The sequence below is a fragment of the Strix uralensis genome, chromosome 3 (assembly GCF_047716275.1).
Source record: "Strix uralensis isolate ZFMK-TIS-50842 chromosome 3, bStrUra1, whole genome shotgun sequence".
NCBI lineage: Eukaryota > Metazoa > Chordata > Aves > Strigiformes > Strigidae > Strix > Strix uralensis.
In genome coordinates, this window is record NC_133974.1 from 76803586 (window position 1) to 76818865 (window position 15280).

Here is a 15280-nt window from a genome sequence, read left to right on the forward strand (position 1 = left end):
TGAATTTTTGTCATTAAAACTGCATGTATTTATTCATGTATCCTTCATGCTTCTGTTTAAGCCCCCTGTTGAAAAAGACAGAGTAGGCAGTAGTCTGCAGCACTATGCACTTGAAAAGCCCTTTTCAAGTAAGCAACATTCTAGAGAATTTTCACTGAGAGGTTCTGGCAGCTTTATAAGCTGACAGGGTGATGGTTAATTAGTATTTATGGTTTTGAAGATGCAGAACTTGTTTATTTGATAATTAGTCTTTACACAGCATATGAAGGGGATTTTTGTCTAGAATATGTACAATGCTTTGAGCCAAGGCATATCTTTGAAGTTAGTTAATTTTTCAAGAGGGAGGTAGGAGGCTAATTTTTAATACTTGTAGGCTTTGTTGTGATTTTATACCACTTGATGCAGCTATCAGATTGACACACTTGAATGCAGTAGTATATTCTTTTAGTGTTTTCTGCATGTGTGTCCTGCACGAATATTGATCAAAGTGTGAAGGTTGTAATTTTGACAGTTTCTTCTAGTTCACGAAAAGAGTCATTAGGAAGAAAAGAAACGAGAATTCTACTTCTTATTTGCAATGAAATGCATAATACTTTCATGGATTGTAACATAAAAGTAGATGTGAATGCAGTGTTTTAGTCAAATTGTCTAGGCCTGTTTTTCAAAGACTTGTATTTTTCTCAGAGCTCTCAGTTTTTACGTTTCTGATGGTTGTTAATAAAATATCCCATGATATTGTTTAACCCCCTGTATTACCTAGGAAGAATTTGAAGAAAAAAATTATTGAAGCAGAGACAGAGTTTTGGAGGCTGAGCTTTTTTAGGTTTTGGGGTTTTTTTTAATTGAGGAAGGCAGAATATTACAACGTAATATATTTATAGTAAATTTCTGGTTTTAATATAGTTAAAAGAAAGTTGCAAACTTTTAACACATTGCAGTCTTAATTATGGATTTCATTTATTTGTGCTCCAAAAGAGAAATGGAATCTCTTGGATCAAGTAAGTGTTCTGGGGGTTTGTATGCAAGAAGTGTGGGGTCCAGCTGTTGGAATAGCTCAAACTTTGTACACTTTCCAGAAACACTTTAGATATTTATGACATGATTGAAGGCATTAAATATCTATAAAAGGTTGAATGTAGGAACTTGAATGTAGAAACTTGATAAATCAGTTGTACTAGGCAGTGCGTAGTGCACAAATGCCACCATAGTTCTATTGAAGTTTTTCTTTAAAAAAAAAAAAAAAAAAATCAGTTTAATATAACTAGAAAGTAAAATCCAAAGCAGCAATACTTGGTTGTTTACACTAAACTTTCTGATGGTTATATGTTTACACTATGTTCATACTAATGACCTTTATAAACGTTTAGTTTCTGAGCTAGCTGGCGTTATTATTCATCGTTTTATATTTATCCAGGACTGGAGCAGAAATTTAGCAAGCCTTCTTTTCTTTTACTCTGTTTCTTTGCCTGATAACATGCATACAATCTTTCTGGACACAAACAATAAAAGTACTGGTTGCCTAAGATGGGTCTGAAAGGGATTTTAGACACCATTCAAAGCTATGATGTTTAAGGTCCTCTGTTCAGCTGCTGCTTCATTTTTGAGGTGGTTTAGCTTTGCTTGTTTTTAAGGTCTTTGTGCATCTAGAATTGTTGCTCTGTATTTGCTGAGAATAACCTCAGCGCTTCTTGCTTATTGAAATCTCAACTTCCTGAAGAATACTGAGGATTTTCACTAGTTCAGTTTCAGTTCCTCTTCAAACTTAAAAGATGTAGTTGGCACTAGTACGGAGTACAAAGCAAACATCATATTGAGAACATTTGCATGGGAATAGGGTGTCTTGGGTTTTGGCTTCTCTTCTCAAGATTGTGCAGATTGTATCTTTTTTTAAAAAAACCCACCCTATTACTAGGTAATAATTGGATACAATTTGGAAGCAACTTCAGGGCTGTAGGGAAGTCCTCTAATAGGTGTGTGCACTTTGTGATGCTAGGTATCTTCCATCTGTTTGTAGTTGTTAGCTTTCAGTGAAGGATTTAACAATGTTTCCTGCTTTCCAATAAGGTTTAGCTCATACCTCTAAAGCAATATGCTAAAGGAGGCATCAGTAACAGCTTTTCCCCACCATGTCTTAAAAATTGAAAAGGGAGCCTTTTCCAAAAGGGAGTTACTGTAGAAAGAATTCTGAGGAATTTATGGCTCTAAAACATGGGTGGATTGTTCAGTGTCTTGGGCTGGAGAAAGGTGCCTGAAGATTTAAGGATTTAAGACTCATTTCTCTCAGTATTGTTTCCCTTTCTGTTCAGCATACTTATTCATCTGGGTCTTATTGTGAGGTATCTGATTCTACTCTGTGCTGTCTGAAGGAGCTAGGGCTTTCCAAGCAGTCAAGCTGCTGGCATTTAACACTGTTCTTCCTGTCAGCTGGCTTGTGGCTCTTCCCACTAGTTTTGACTTAATGACTATGGACTATGATTGTACTTGCAGCACACTAGGAACATATGAATTCAGTTACCACCCTTCATCTGATAATGTGGTTCACATTATCACCCAGCTGAATCACCTGGCACCAACAGCAGCCTGTCTTAGTAGTATGTTACAAGTCATTAAAATAAATTCTGTTGATATGGGCAAGTAACAGTTTCAAGTAGTTCATGCTTTTGAAGCACAGGGATTTTTCATAGAGTGGCATAACTAAAATTATATATAAAGTCTTCATTTGGGGGGAAAAAAATAGCATAGAAAGGGGTTTCGGTCTACTTCTCAGCATCAGTTTTTCTTTCATGTTATTTTCATGGTTCATGTCCTAGGCTTCAGAGGTTCTTTAAAACTGCAGTTAAATTGTCACTAGAAGTTTAGTGCAATGCTAAGTTAATTAGTACAATGGCTCTCTTTAACAGGGGTTCCAGTGTCCCTGAAAATGATCGACTGGCTTCAATAGCAGCTGAGTTGCAGTTCAGATCCCTTAGTCGTCACTCCAGTCCCACTGAAGAGCGAGAAGGTGATTGTCACAGTAACAGATTGTGACCTGGATGTGCAGATGATTTATTTCATTTATATATTTTACTCTGTTCCCAGTTCTTACCCTTTCCAAAAATTTTTTTCACCTTTTCCCATTCAGATATCTTAGATATTTAAGTTTTAGGCTTATATTGTCAGAGTAGGTTCTTCTGTTTTCAGACATACCCACTATTCTCTTGCCTTCCATATTGTTTCTGAATTGTACCTGGAGGAATTTCCTGGTGTCTTTCTAAGTTACAGTGTTCAAAATGAAATGTGTAATGTGATTGCTGAATTATATACCCCATTCAATAGTAAATTTCTAAATGCTGTTAATGAGGTACGAACTGGACCCATCAGGACACTGAAGAGTGTTTTGTCCAGTTTTTTAACTACCACTGCAGTATTCATCTTACAAATACTTGCTGTTATTTGAATCCTGAAAAGAAGGGACAGGGTGTGTGCATGTCCTGATCAGGGCTCCTCCTTCACGTTTCCCCAGCCCCTGTATATGTGGTATTTATTACAGCAAATACCTTGAAACATTGGTTGTTAAGATAGTGTGTTCTGTGCAAATTAAAATGAAGTACAAAATCCTAAGCAAAGTAGAGTTGATATTGTGGTCATCCTTCAAAATGAAGTGGATTTCGGAGAAAGAAATGCCTTAAAAATGCCTAGAGGTATGGGGGATTTTTTTGGTTGTTATTTTTTCTAAGCAGATATTGAAAATATTGTCTGCCTTGTTCCCTTTTTTATGTATCTGTATGAGTAGGAAACTGGCTTAGGTTGGCATGAATACAGGTCTTTTTCTAAGGAACCTTAGAAGATTGTTTTCCTACAGATTTCTTACATATTTGATTCTGAGTGCCCTTACTTGAAGTGCTTTCCTCAATTGTGGAAGGAGATCTCTGTTCCTGTGTAAATTAAATCCTATTTCAGAATAGCTTTCATAATTTGTTTTCTAAAGATAAGTAATTTTTGAATTCAAGAGCATGCATTGCTATATGGTTGCCTTATATACTTGTAGGGTGTATTAGTCTTGATATGTAAGCTCTCAGCTTCTGCTGAATATAGTGGCGTAATCCTTAATATGAGATAAAGCCACTTCTGTGCTCACAGTATTATTTCTCTAGAACCATCGTATCCAAAAGGAGATTCAAGTGGCTCATCCCGGCGGAGCTGGGAGCTCAGAACTTTAATCAACCAGACCAAAGGTAGGTGTTTGGGAGTCACTATAATGTAATGTCTGTTAAACTAGTGCTGTAATAAATGGTTGAATCTTAATGCTGATTGTGAAGAGATTTTCACAGCTTCGTATATAGGAAGGGGAAAAAAAAAATCCTGATTGCAGATAGAAGATACTGCTAAGAAAATCACTAGGTGTACTCACTGAAGTAGGAGTAACTAAAAAAATAAAAGTTACATCTTCTCAGTTTCTGAAAGATACTAGCAGTGTTCTACAAAATAAGTACATTTATTACTATGGGAATTGCAGAAGTTTGCTGTTCCTATTCAGTGCCCAGTTATGAATTGCAAGACAGTAGGAGGCACTTCCTCACTTCTTAAGATCTCTCCCCAGCATGGGATTTTTTTATTTTGGGTGTCTTAACAGCATGTGATCCTACACTGTTTCCTAAATTCAAGGCTATTATGGGGCCCCTTCCTCTCTGTCCTGCTGCTTATTTTCATGAAACTTAAAGTAACTGTCCAGTTATATTCATGTAGCTTCCTTGCATATATTCTGGCAGGGTGAAGCCTCATGAAACATTAGAAGGAAGTTTTCTATCACATAAAAACTTGTCTCTCATTATGTGGGTCAGAAGAACAGCAAAATTGTTTTCTGAAATCTAGAAGTCTTATTTTTTGATCAGAACATAAACACTGAAGGAATTGAGTTTAAACTAGAAAAGAAGAATGAGCAAAAAATTGAAAATTTCTAGAATACTGCTGCAATGGAAACTGATTTTACTGTCCACTGTGAATAAGACAAAGATTTTGGTTTAAAATTACAGTGAGGTAGATTCAGTGTAGATGAAGTGGTATTAATTATAGGTGCAGTAGAATATATCATTTGAGAGTATTGGTATCTCCATCTTTTGGAGGCTGTTAGAAACAGGTTAGACTGCTGCCTGTCAGCAGTGACAGATGTGTAATTTTTGTGCTTTACAAGGAGGGGATAAATTAATGCTGCCCTGAGATTTATTCTGGCCTCACTCACTAGGATTCTGTTTCATGATAAGACTTGAAAGCTGGAGTTATCTAATATTTCTAAATCTTTGAAATAACAGATGCTATGAGTTTTCCAAGAAACCTCTTGTATCTCTGTAGAGCAAAACCTTACCTGTCCTTTCCTTGGTGCTCTTAATGACCCTAACATATTTCCACTATCGGTGATTAGTTACAGGCCAAATGCAAACAAGTATGTTGCATTTCATACGTTTAATTTCCTTGAATCAAGTAAGAGATGATGAGAAAAGTACCAGTATTCTCATTTTACTTTAATTTCATATGTGATTGCTAAAATGTTTTATTCTTTTCCTACATCTTAAATTAGACTCACAAAATAGCTGTCTTCTAACTCAGGTCACTTCATGTGATATCAAAAGGTCACAAAATAAAAACGCAGTGAATATTTCTCAATCAAGGAAATTGTTCATCACTCTTTTTAGACACTGCTTCCAAGCAAGCACCGATTGAAGCTGTTCAAAAGTCCGTTCAGTTGTTTGAAGAAAGGAGATACAGAGAGATGAGGAGGAAGAACATCATTGGCCAAGTTTGTGACACACCGAAATCTTATGATAATGTCATGCATGTAGGTTTGAGGAAAGTGACTTTCAAGTGGCAGAGAGGAAACAAAATTGGTATGTTCATTATACCTTCATTTATCAGAATACCAAGCTTAGTATTTTTGAAGGAAATCTAAGACTGTCTTTTGAGATCTTGGATCTCTGCATAGATAATATAAGCTTTACTGAAATCAGAATGTTAAAACACAAAATACTGTTGCATCTAGGATCTCCTTTATATAGAAATTCAGTGAAGTTTTCGCTGGTCAAATAACAAGAAACAAAGGAGGAGAAGGATTTGGTTAGGACAGTTACTTGGCTATGATCCTATGATTCCTGCATGCGTTTAACCCTATAAAATGAGTTGTGCTTTTGGAAGAACCAGAAATATGAATGGAAATGAGCACAAACTTTGTGATTTGTTTAATTCACCAATATTGTCCTTTCCCCCATGTGATCATTGTTTCCTTTCTAGTTTGGGATTTGTGGGGAAAATCCTGATATTCATGAGAAGTTTTCTTTCAGGTCAGCCTGTTAATGTCGTGTTTTTTCTTTTAATCAGCTTGAATTCAGGACTATGAATATAGTATTAGGTCTTACAGGTTAAAAGCTACTTGAAATTTTAAATTAATATAAAGGTTAAATAACCTTGGCAAGCTCAGATTTCAGTGATGTTTTCTTATTGCAGTTGATGTACATGTTGCTAATTGAAGGTAGTGTAATTGTTCTTATTTTTATTTTAATTCTGTAGGTGAAGGCCAGTATGGAAAGGTCTATACTTGTATCAGTGTTGACACTGGAGAGCTGATGGCTATGAAGGAAGTGAGTACTCTGTATACAAGAATCAGTGCTGTCTTTGGGTTTTTTTTGCGATCCAAATGTGCATGACTTAGCAGGCATTAAGGGTTTCTGAACACTGTTGCTAACCGGGAAAGGATGGGAAGACAAATTGTTTCTTCATGTAGTCACATCTGCTATTATGACTTGTTCCTCCTTAAGTTGCTTAAGCTTTCTCTTTTAAGTTTACAACTTACAATTTAAATGTATGTAAAATGGATAATGCTTTTTTTACTAATCTCATAGGGATGTTGTGAACTTGATGAATGCTTGCTTGATATGTGTGAACTCCCATTAAGAGATCTTAAATTATTTTTGAAAGAGTTTTCTGATGAGTGAAGACTGTACACAAACTTACATTTTACTTTACAGTATTTCATCTCACGTTTTATTCCTTTTTTAGTTCATTCCTGGGAGAAAAAGATAGGAAGTATCACATCAGATGTTTTTCAGCTTCTACTGTAGTTTAAGTGAGCTAGGCTGAGTCACAAAACTGTTGACTAACCTGGTGGGTACAGAAAATTTAATTTTCAGGATAGAAGTAAGTAAAGCTGTGTAGGTGTAGAGATCCATCTTCCCTACAGCACCTTGTTTTTTGCAATATTTGTGTTGTTTAGTTTTATTGCATTTCTACATCTTCAGACAACTGCAAGCAACAACTGTTCACAACAGTTACCATGCCAGCCAGCCATTTGATGTTAGAGCAGTTACATTTTAAGAGCCAGTTTTTCCACACACACAATACGTATGTGATCTCAAAGGTGTGGAAAAGCAAGGCTGGGCTTGTGCTTAACTACTTATACCATACTCATTCACTGACTACTACCAATGCTTGAAATTTTATGGTTGTTGGTTTTGTGTTGGTTTTTTTCTCCCGATGAAATAACATTTCCCCCCCCAACAGTAGCGCTCTGTTTCTGGAACTCAAAGTTTCTTTCTAGATGCAGGTGCTTTTTACACATTAGCATTATGTGTGCTCTTTAGCAGAAGTTCAGATAAGTTAAATGGACCTTGTTTGACAGATGTTTCACTAGTAGGCTAAATATACAGTATGCTGCCTTCTTCTGTAGTATTTTTAACTTCCAGAATTACTTCACCAAGAACCATTCCTGCCTCCCCACTGTGGGCTTAAAGGCAAAATGTTTGCAACTTCCAAATAAAGGCTTTTGTGGATTTCCTTGAGAGTACCTTGGGGGAAGATTTATTTACTTATTTTTAAACAGGCTAAAAACATTGTATCCCCCCTCTCCCCTGAGATTTCTTCAGACTTTACTGTCTTAACCAGTGTTGTTAAAATCTCTACAAATTATAGTGAACAATCTTCACTGCAAATACATAGTATTGCAACTTTGCAGCGTTAGGAAATACGTAAAATACTTGAAGGTCATTTGTCACCTTTTTGTAATCTCCATTTATTTAATTTTACCACTGTTTGAGTACAAACTGTATTCTGGAATTGCTCTACAGAACAAAACCAATTATAGCATCCTAGCAACCAAAGGTAAAGTACGTGCATTTATTTCTCTAGCAGTTGTCCTGTATTCAATTAATGAAGTTTCTGCTTTCTACCAGTATGGTAAATGTATCATCTTCCATAACTTGCTATGAATTTTGCTTATCTTTGTGTGAATGGAAGCTTTAAATCAGTTTTTCAGAAGACTTGATAATTTTTTCCTCCATGAAAAATCCATCACAGCATATTGTAGCAGAACTAATGAAAACGTATTTCTTCCATCAAAACCTTTATGACTGTATTTGTTCCGTGCCACACTTTTTCCTTACAACTGCCTCATTCTTAACGAAGAAACCCCTCAAAGAAATCCCTTAGAATCTCCACTGATAAAGTACCTGGCAACTAGTCTTTCTTGAATGATAGCTCTCACTGATGTTCAGATTCTCTTGTACTGTGTCTATCTACCACATTTAAGCTAGAAGGCAAGCTCAGAAGAGATAAATATGTGCACACATGTGTATACATTTAAGTAACATCATTTTGCTCTTACATAGTTTATAAATCATCATATTTGTATGTAATTTTCAAAAATAGTTTGGTCTTTTTTGTTTAAGTTTGGGGGTGGAGGGATTTTGGAGCTTTTTGTGTGATTATGCTGTTTAAAAAAAAAAGAACAGCTTTTTAGCTGTTTTCTTGGTTTGTGTTTGGGTTTATGATGGGTTGTTTGGTTTTCTGTTTTGTTGGTTTCTTTTTTTTTTTTCCTTAGTAATTTGAAATAGTGGCAAAATAATGAAAAAACCTCTCTTGCAGATAAGATTTCAACCTAACGATCACAAAACCATCAAAGAAACAGCTGATGAACTGAAGATTTTTGAAGGCATCAAGCACCCTAATCTTGTTCGTTATTTTGGTGTGGAGCTCCATAGGGTAAGAAAACCTAAATTACTGGGGCTTTTTTATAGGGCTGAGAGAAAATTTTAAGAAGCCTTGGATCATGGAGGTTTTACTTGAGAACATTCTAGTTTAGCTTAATTGTCTGGATGTCTCTGAATTGTAGTGTCTTTTTTCTGCTGAATGTTGAGGTCTCTGAAACATAGTTTGGAGAAATCTTTTGGAACTGGTACATAGACAGAGAAGGTTTGCAATAAGTGAATAGAGCAAGTAATGCTGGAGCTGCTGCTCTGTTTAACTGCTCTAAAACCAAGCTATATGGTATGGTGACTTTTGCATGTAGATAAAGACTAGACAGCCTAAAACCCTTCACTGTTAGCAGCAAAGGTTGTACGAGTATCTTGTTGATTCCTGGAAAAATTTTGTGTTGGCATTTAAATCTTGATGCCAGACAAGTATCTTAAGGAAGCAGATCTTTTGGAGTTCAGCTAGCATCTTCTTCAGAAGGTAGAATGAATTTTCTTGCTTGAGCAGCAGAACTAATGAAGCCTGGTTTTCTTACGGAGTTGGATTCCAGAGTTGCGTGCTGAGACACCCAGCTTTTTATTACTCTCTGCTTCCCATGTGCCCTCCCCACCTCCTGCTGTGAGTCTCAGGTCATTCCTGTACCTCTACCCAGTGAGGTGGGCTGGGAGCAGGATGCCTGGTGTCTGGCTGGAAAGTGGTGTGTGCTTTTCACTGATTTGCTCAATATGAATGGGTTGATCTGCTGACCCATTTGCTGGTTTGGAAGGGGACAAAGGCTGCTTTCTGTCTGCATTTCTTTACTTGGGGACACAGCTTTGGGTGTCTGTGCCACTGGGTCATTGGTTTCTCAGGCTAGTTCTAAGAGCTTAATGTCTTTGCCATCTTTTTGTATTAATTAAGTCTAGCTGAAATTGGCTGGGCTTGGAGACAGAAAAAGGGAACAAGAACCAAACTTTTCCTTGAAGTGAGTTAGAGTTGGCATGCTTGTTCAAGCCACAGACAGCAACAAAAAACTTGCCCTCCCCAAGAAATCAACACATGATGTTGCAGGAACTGGGAGAGGAAAGAAAACCCACAAGCCCAAAACATTTTACCTTTCTTCTAAATATGCAAAGGATCTTTTTGTATTTCTGCATAATATACCTACAAGATTTTCAAAGTACTTTTTGGTTGATGCCAAACTAACGGATTTTATGCCACCATACAGTATCGGTTACATACAAATGATGCAGGTAAGACATGTAGCAGAGATTTTTCCATAGCTGTGCAATAGAGTATATTAGGTTGAAGCATGCCCAAGAGAATAGAGTTCTGAAGAGATGATTTATTAGATATTCCATGGTAAGAGGACTTCCATTAAAACGTTAGATGGTACTTCCATTACTCTTGTCACAAACAATGAAGGATGGAAGGAAAACTTGATCCTAATTCAGTGTTTAAAGGGAAAAAAGAAAAAAGAATGAAACCAATGCAATCCGGTTTGGTTCCCACAACAGGAAGAAATGTACATCTTCATGGAGTACTGTGATGAGGGCACTCTGGAGGAGGTATCAAAACTGGGCCTTCAGGAGCATGTCATTAGGCTCTACTCAAAGCAAATCACGATTGCTATCAATGTACTACATGAACATGGTATTGTTCATCGAGACATTAAAGGTAATGTTAACCATAAAAGGTAATGTTGTTGTTTCAGTATTGTAGCTGGGGATGTGGAGTGATGGGGGGCGTATTTGCAGATTTAGCGCACATTATCTATACAGCCATTAAGTGTGTAACGCCTTCCACTCATTTTTCAATTTTCAATTTACAAGTTACTGGCTAGTTACGTGCTCCTTTTTAAGTGCAGATCATAAAAAGTATTAACAGTTGTCATTGCAAACCCATAAATTCTGCCCATAATTTATATAGTTTCTGTAGAGGTTGTTAAGATTGTTGGGGATTAATCCAATCTCAAATTTGGTCCTTTTATTTCTAGTACTGAGTTACATAATGCTGTTTTTCTCATCTATGCAAGAAACAGTGGTGTTTTCTGGGAGCTGACAAGCAGTGTACAGTGCTAGAGTTGTTCATCAGAACTTTTCCTTGTGATTCCCATTTTCCAGAAGAGTTCTAAGATTTCAGATGAATGGTTGATTAAACATAGCCGTAAAAGCCTTGTTAAAAGAAGTTGAAGGGATATGGTAAAATTACTTATCTAGTGGGTTTTTTGCCATACATTTATCTACTCATGCCTGGCTCTCAGCTTTTGCTTACAAAATGAGCAGACTTGGAACTACAGTAACTGAAGCGGGGTTGGTTTTGGCATTTGCTTAAGGCACCCAGTGTCAGTCCGCATTTCACATTCATTTTTCTTTTCCTGCGCCTTCCAAGAACATCCTCCATGTCTAGTTATCTTGTTTTTGTTAGTCTGGCATATTTTGCTCACCTATGGTAGAAACTTAACAGAAGGTAGGGGAAAAAATGCACACAATATGCCCTGCGAATGCTCATTTTATGACAAGGCAGTGCAACCCAACGATGCTGGGTTTCTATGTCCCTCTTGCTCACAGGGTTTTGAATCACCGCAGCAGTGTAGGAGGTTCCCAGTTGCTCTTGGTCCTTTGGCCTCGTGCTTCTCATTTGGGAAAAGAACTATCTACGATCCAGAGGCCTCCCACCCAGGTAGGCCACTCTTGAGTCAGTTTTGGCTTTTTTTTCCTAGAAAACACTTTCCCTCACTCCTGTTCCCCAGCAATCTTGCCTTTTCTCCTTCCTGACCAAAGGTTTTTCTCCAGTTGTGGATTTCCCTCCGTGCTTTTCACAGTGCCCCCCTTGCCCTTTACTTGATCATTCCATATCCAGGTTCTGCTTAGCTGAATTCCGCTCTCCTGGAAGCTCATTGTGATCAAAATCCAAGGTTGGCTGACAGGGTTTTCTTTTGTGGTGCTCTATGTCATTGCCGATTTCCAGATATATTTCCAAATAGGTCTCCCTCTCATCAGGGAAATGCAGTGAAGTGAGAAGAGCTGTTTAATGGAACCGTAATGCTGTGTTATGTGAGGGCGTTTCTGTTGCAACAGGTTCCTCATACCAAATGTTGGGGTGTTCCTTGAGAATAACAGGAGCTATAAACAGAGGGTCACTGCAGACACATCTATGTATAGACCTTCCCAAAACTTAATGAAAGAATATGAAGACAGACCGCAGAGAATATTTTTATAAAGGATGCCTGATGTTACATTGAAAGTCTCTTGCTCTCTGTCTCCTTTTATGCTAACACTGCATCCCCAAGTTTTCAGGCTAACAGCAGTACAGAAGACTCTGGTTTTACTTTTAGCTCTTGTGTAGTCAGGTACTCTTCTTATAGGGAAGAATGATAGTATGTCATTCAGACTGTTAAAACTGCTTTCAGATCTCACTGTCAGATCACACTCTCGTGGCCAGTTTGCTGCACATCACTGTGGATCTGTTTCTTTCCGCAGCAGATGAACAATTCTTAGAGTAATTGTTTATACGTGTCCCGCAGTTGGTGTCTGCCAAATACCTTGTGCTCAGAAATGCAGTCTTTCGGTTAGTAGTGTCCACTAGTGTCACTGTTGTCCTTCAGATGCTATTATGGCATCCAGTTCTGTGAGTGTAAAAGATGAGGCAATACAGAGCTGCCTTGAATCCTTTTTCAACCTGTGGTTGTGGGAGCAAACTGAGGGTAGTGTTGTTGGCTGGTTGTTACACTTGGCTGCACTGGTTTTGCTCAGTCTGCATCAGTGTGTAAAGTAGTTGGTCTAGTATGTAGCAGGTGATTAAGTCTTTTGGGATAGTATTTTTTTTTTAATCTCTATCCTGGGTATTGGATTTTAACCCCTGTGGCTAAGCCCAGATTCCTCAGTTACAATTACTTCATTTTTTTTTTTTTGCAAGGAAGCTGTTCTGCCCAAAGATTGAGAATGATGGAATACTTAATGCTGAAAGGAGTCTCTGGGCATTTCTGAGTCCTCTGTTCAAAATAGGGCTGACCTCAGTATCAGACTGAATGTCAAATTAGATCAGACTGCTCAGGACCTTGTTCACTTGAATTATGAATATCTCCAGGATGGAGATTCCCATTTCTCCAGGCCCCTGTCCCAGTGACTGACCTATCCTCATTGTGAAAAACTTTTTTCTGATACCTCCCTGGAGTTTGCAGAGGTTGCTATTTGTGTCCGTTGCCCCATATCCTTTCACAGGGTGCCTTTGAGGAAAAAAATCTGTTTCTGTCTTCTTGATATCCTCCCACCAGTAAATCCCCCCCTCCTCCTCCAGTCTTCCCTTCTTGAAGCTAAATAAACCCATCTCTCAGCCCTCTGACCATCTTGATGCCCTTGGTCTGTCTTGTATTGGGGACCCCCAAACCAAGACACAGCACTCCAAGAGTGGGCTCGCGAGTGTTGCATTGACAAGAATTAATCACTGAGGTCGTGCTTGGTGCTTTCTCTCTGGGAGAGAAGAGCATATTCCTGAAGAGTGCTCGGGTTGCATTTTCAGAATGAATGCTGAAAATTGTATCTGAAGTTTCAGTAAATCAGAAACCTGTGAATGAGACGCTCAAGGCTGGGAAGCCTTCATCAAAGTCTTAACTCTTGTTAACTGTGTTGTTAGCTCTCCCAAAATTTCTGCCTTCATGTCTTCATGATGAGCACAGGGGAAGGAAGGCCATTGGACAAGAGACAGAAGGCTGTTCAACAGGAGACTACGAGCATGTGTCACACTTTCTAAAGTAAAAGAGGATGCTAAAGCTGATTTTTCTCATCAAAGGGTAGCACTTGGCCTGCTTGTTTCTTGAGTGAATTTGGCTGCTGTACTGCTTAAGTACCGACTGAGGAATGTCTATGAGCTGCCTCTCTCTTTGTGGATTTATGCCACAGTGTTTAGTGGGGCTTTTGGTACTGCTCCTTGGAGACACAGTATTTACACTAGCTCCTTTGGAATATCATGCTAGTGTAGTTTTCACTGCACTTAATATGTGGCTGACTTGGCACAGAAATACAAGGCATGAAACTTCAGTTTAAATGCTTTGGGTCATAGCTGTTGTTTTCTCTAGCAAGGGTATGGCTTTTGACATTTGCTCTTTGTTTGCAGTCTGCCCAGAAGATCTTGTGGTATAAATGGCAGTAGGGCTGTGCAGAACCGGGCTACCTCTTGCCTCTGCCAAGTACATCCAATGAAGATGCTTTTGATAGTGTATGTGTAGGAGGAGAGAAGGAATAGATGGGTGTATTGTGCCTTTTTGCCGTTTTAGCCATGGTCTCTGGTATTCTTTTGCTTATTAACCATGTAGATACGGTATGAATTCCGTTACATTCCCAGTAGCAGCACTAACGGTCACAGGTAAAAAGCATCACGCACCTTCAAAGTAGTGTCCTTGTGTATCCTGTTCTCTTACCCAGGTCCTGCTGGATTCTGTGCAGGTTTCATCTAACAAGGAGACCCTTTTTAAAGACTCCTTCTAGAGTTTGGTCTTGGTCTCTGAAGCAGAGACCAAGCAGCTTACAGAACAGAGGTTCCAGTGGACAGCGCATCAGTGGAAGCCTTAATCAGCTGACAGAAGATGTCAGCAACACAAGTCTTCAAGTGCTCTTTCTTTGTGGTGAAGCTGGTTCATTGCTTTGTTCCATGTGACAGTTCCAGGTGCTTTCAGGACAAAGGCTCACAGGAGCTTTCACAGTAACATTTATGCTAAATTGTCTCTTTTTTTTTTTTTTTTTAAAGGGACAAACTTGAGTTTGAAAGGCCTTGTAAGTAGGTTCTGAACTGTATTAAACCAAACTGTCACAATAGCTTTAGATTCAGTCACAAGAGAGATGGTTGTACTTCAGCTCTGCCAGTTTCAACCCACTGCAGTAGTCAGAAACCACTTTGTAGCCTTCCATGAAATCTGCATGCTCTTTCTTGAGGAATGGGAACCTAGGTTTCCAAAACATCCTTGTAAAAGTGTTGGCTAGTGTTGGCAGTTTTTCCTAAGCTCTTTGTGTGGGCTAAGTGCATCTACTTTCTATGTGATAAGTAATTGCTTGAAAACAGAAACAGAAAAGCTGTGGGCAGTAGCTCAAAGGAAAAAGTTGCTGATAGAGTAAGTAAGTGTCACTCTTTGAATGCGTTGCCCATATTTAGTGTCCTATCGAGCTGCCTTCTTGTACTGCTTTGGTGTGTTTCTGGATTCTCTTTCATTCAGGGAGCTGAGGGATGGTCTACCCAGCTCTGTTACACGTGCCTGTGGTTGCAGGGTGACTCAGGACACCTGTGTCCCTATGGGGGCAAACTGCAGATCCCA

General features: G+C 38.4%; 1 protein-coding gene across 9 annotated transcripts in view; it reads left to right on the forward strand.

The window, feature by feature from the left end:
* The window catches only part of MAP3K4 (mitogen-activated protein kinase kinase kinase 4), a 124302-nt gene that overhangs the window by 104842 nt on the left and 4180 nt on the right, over positions 1 to 15280 (forward strand). For 7 of the 9 annotated variants that reach the window (XM_074862983.1, XM_074862976.1, XM_074862977.1 and 4 more), the window contains 6 exons: positions 2901 to 3001; positions 4134 to 4214; positions 5670 to 5861; positions 6538 to 6608; positions 8887 to 9003; positions 10491 to 10650. In XM_074862983.1, coding sequence (XP_074719084.1) covers positions 2901 to 3001; positions 4134 to 4214; positions 5670 to 5861; positions 6538 to 6608; positions 8887 to 9003; positions 10491 to 10650 — 722 coding nt within the window. Of the gene's footprint in view, positions 1 to 2900; positions 3002 to 4133; positions 4215 to 5669; positions 5862 to 6537; positions 6609 to 8886; positions 9004 to 10490; positions 10651 to 11543; positions 11656 to 15280 lie in introns of all 9 variants that reach the window. The other 2 variants (XR_012628182.1, XR_012628183.1) reach the window with 2 other exon arrangements.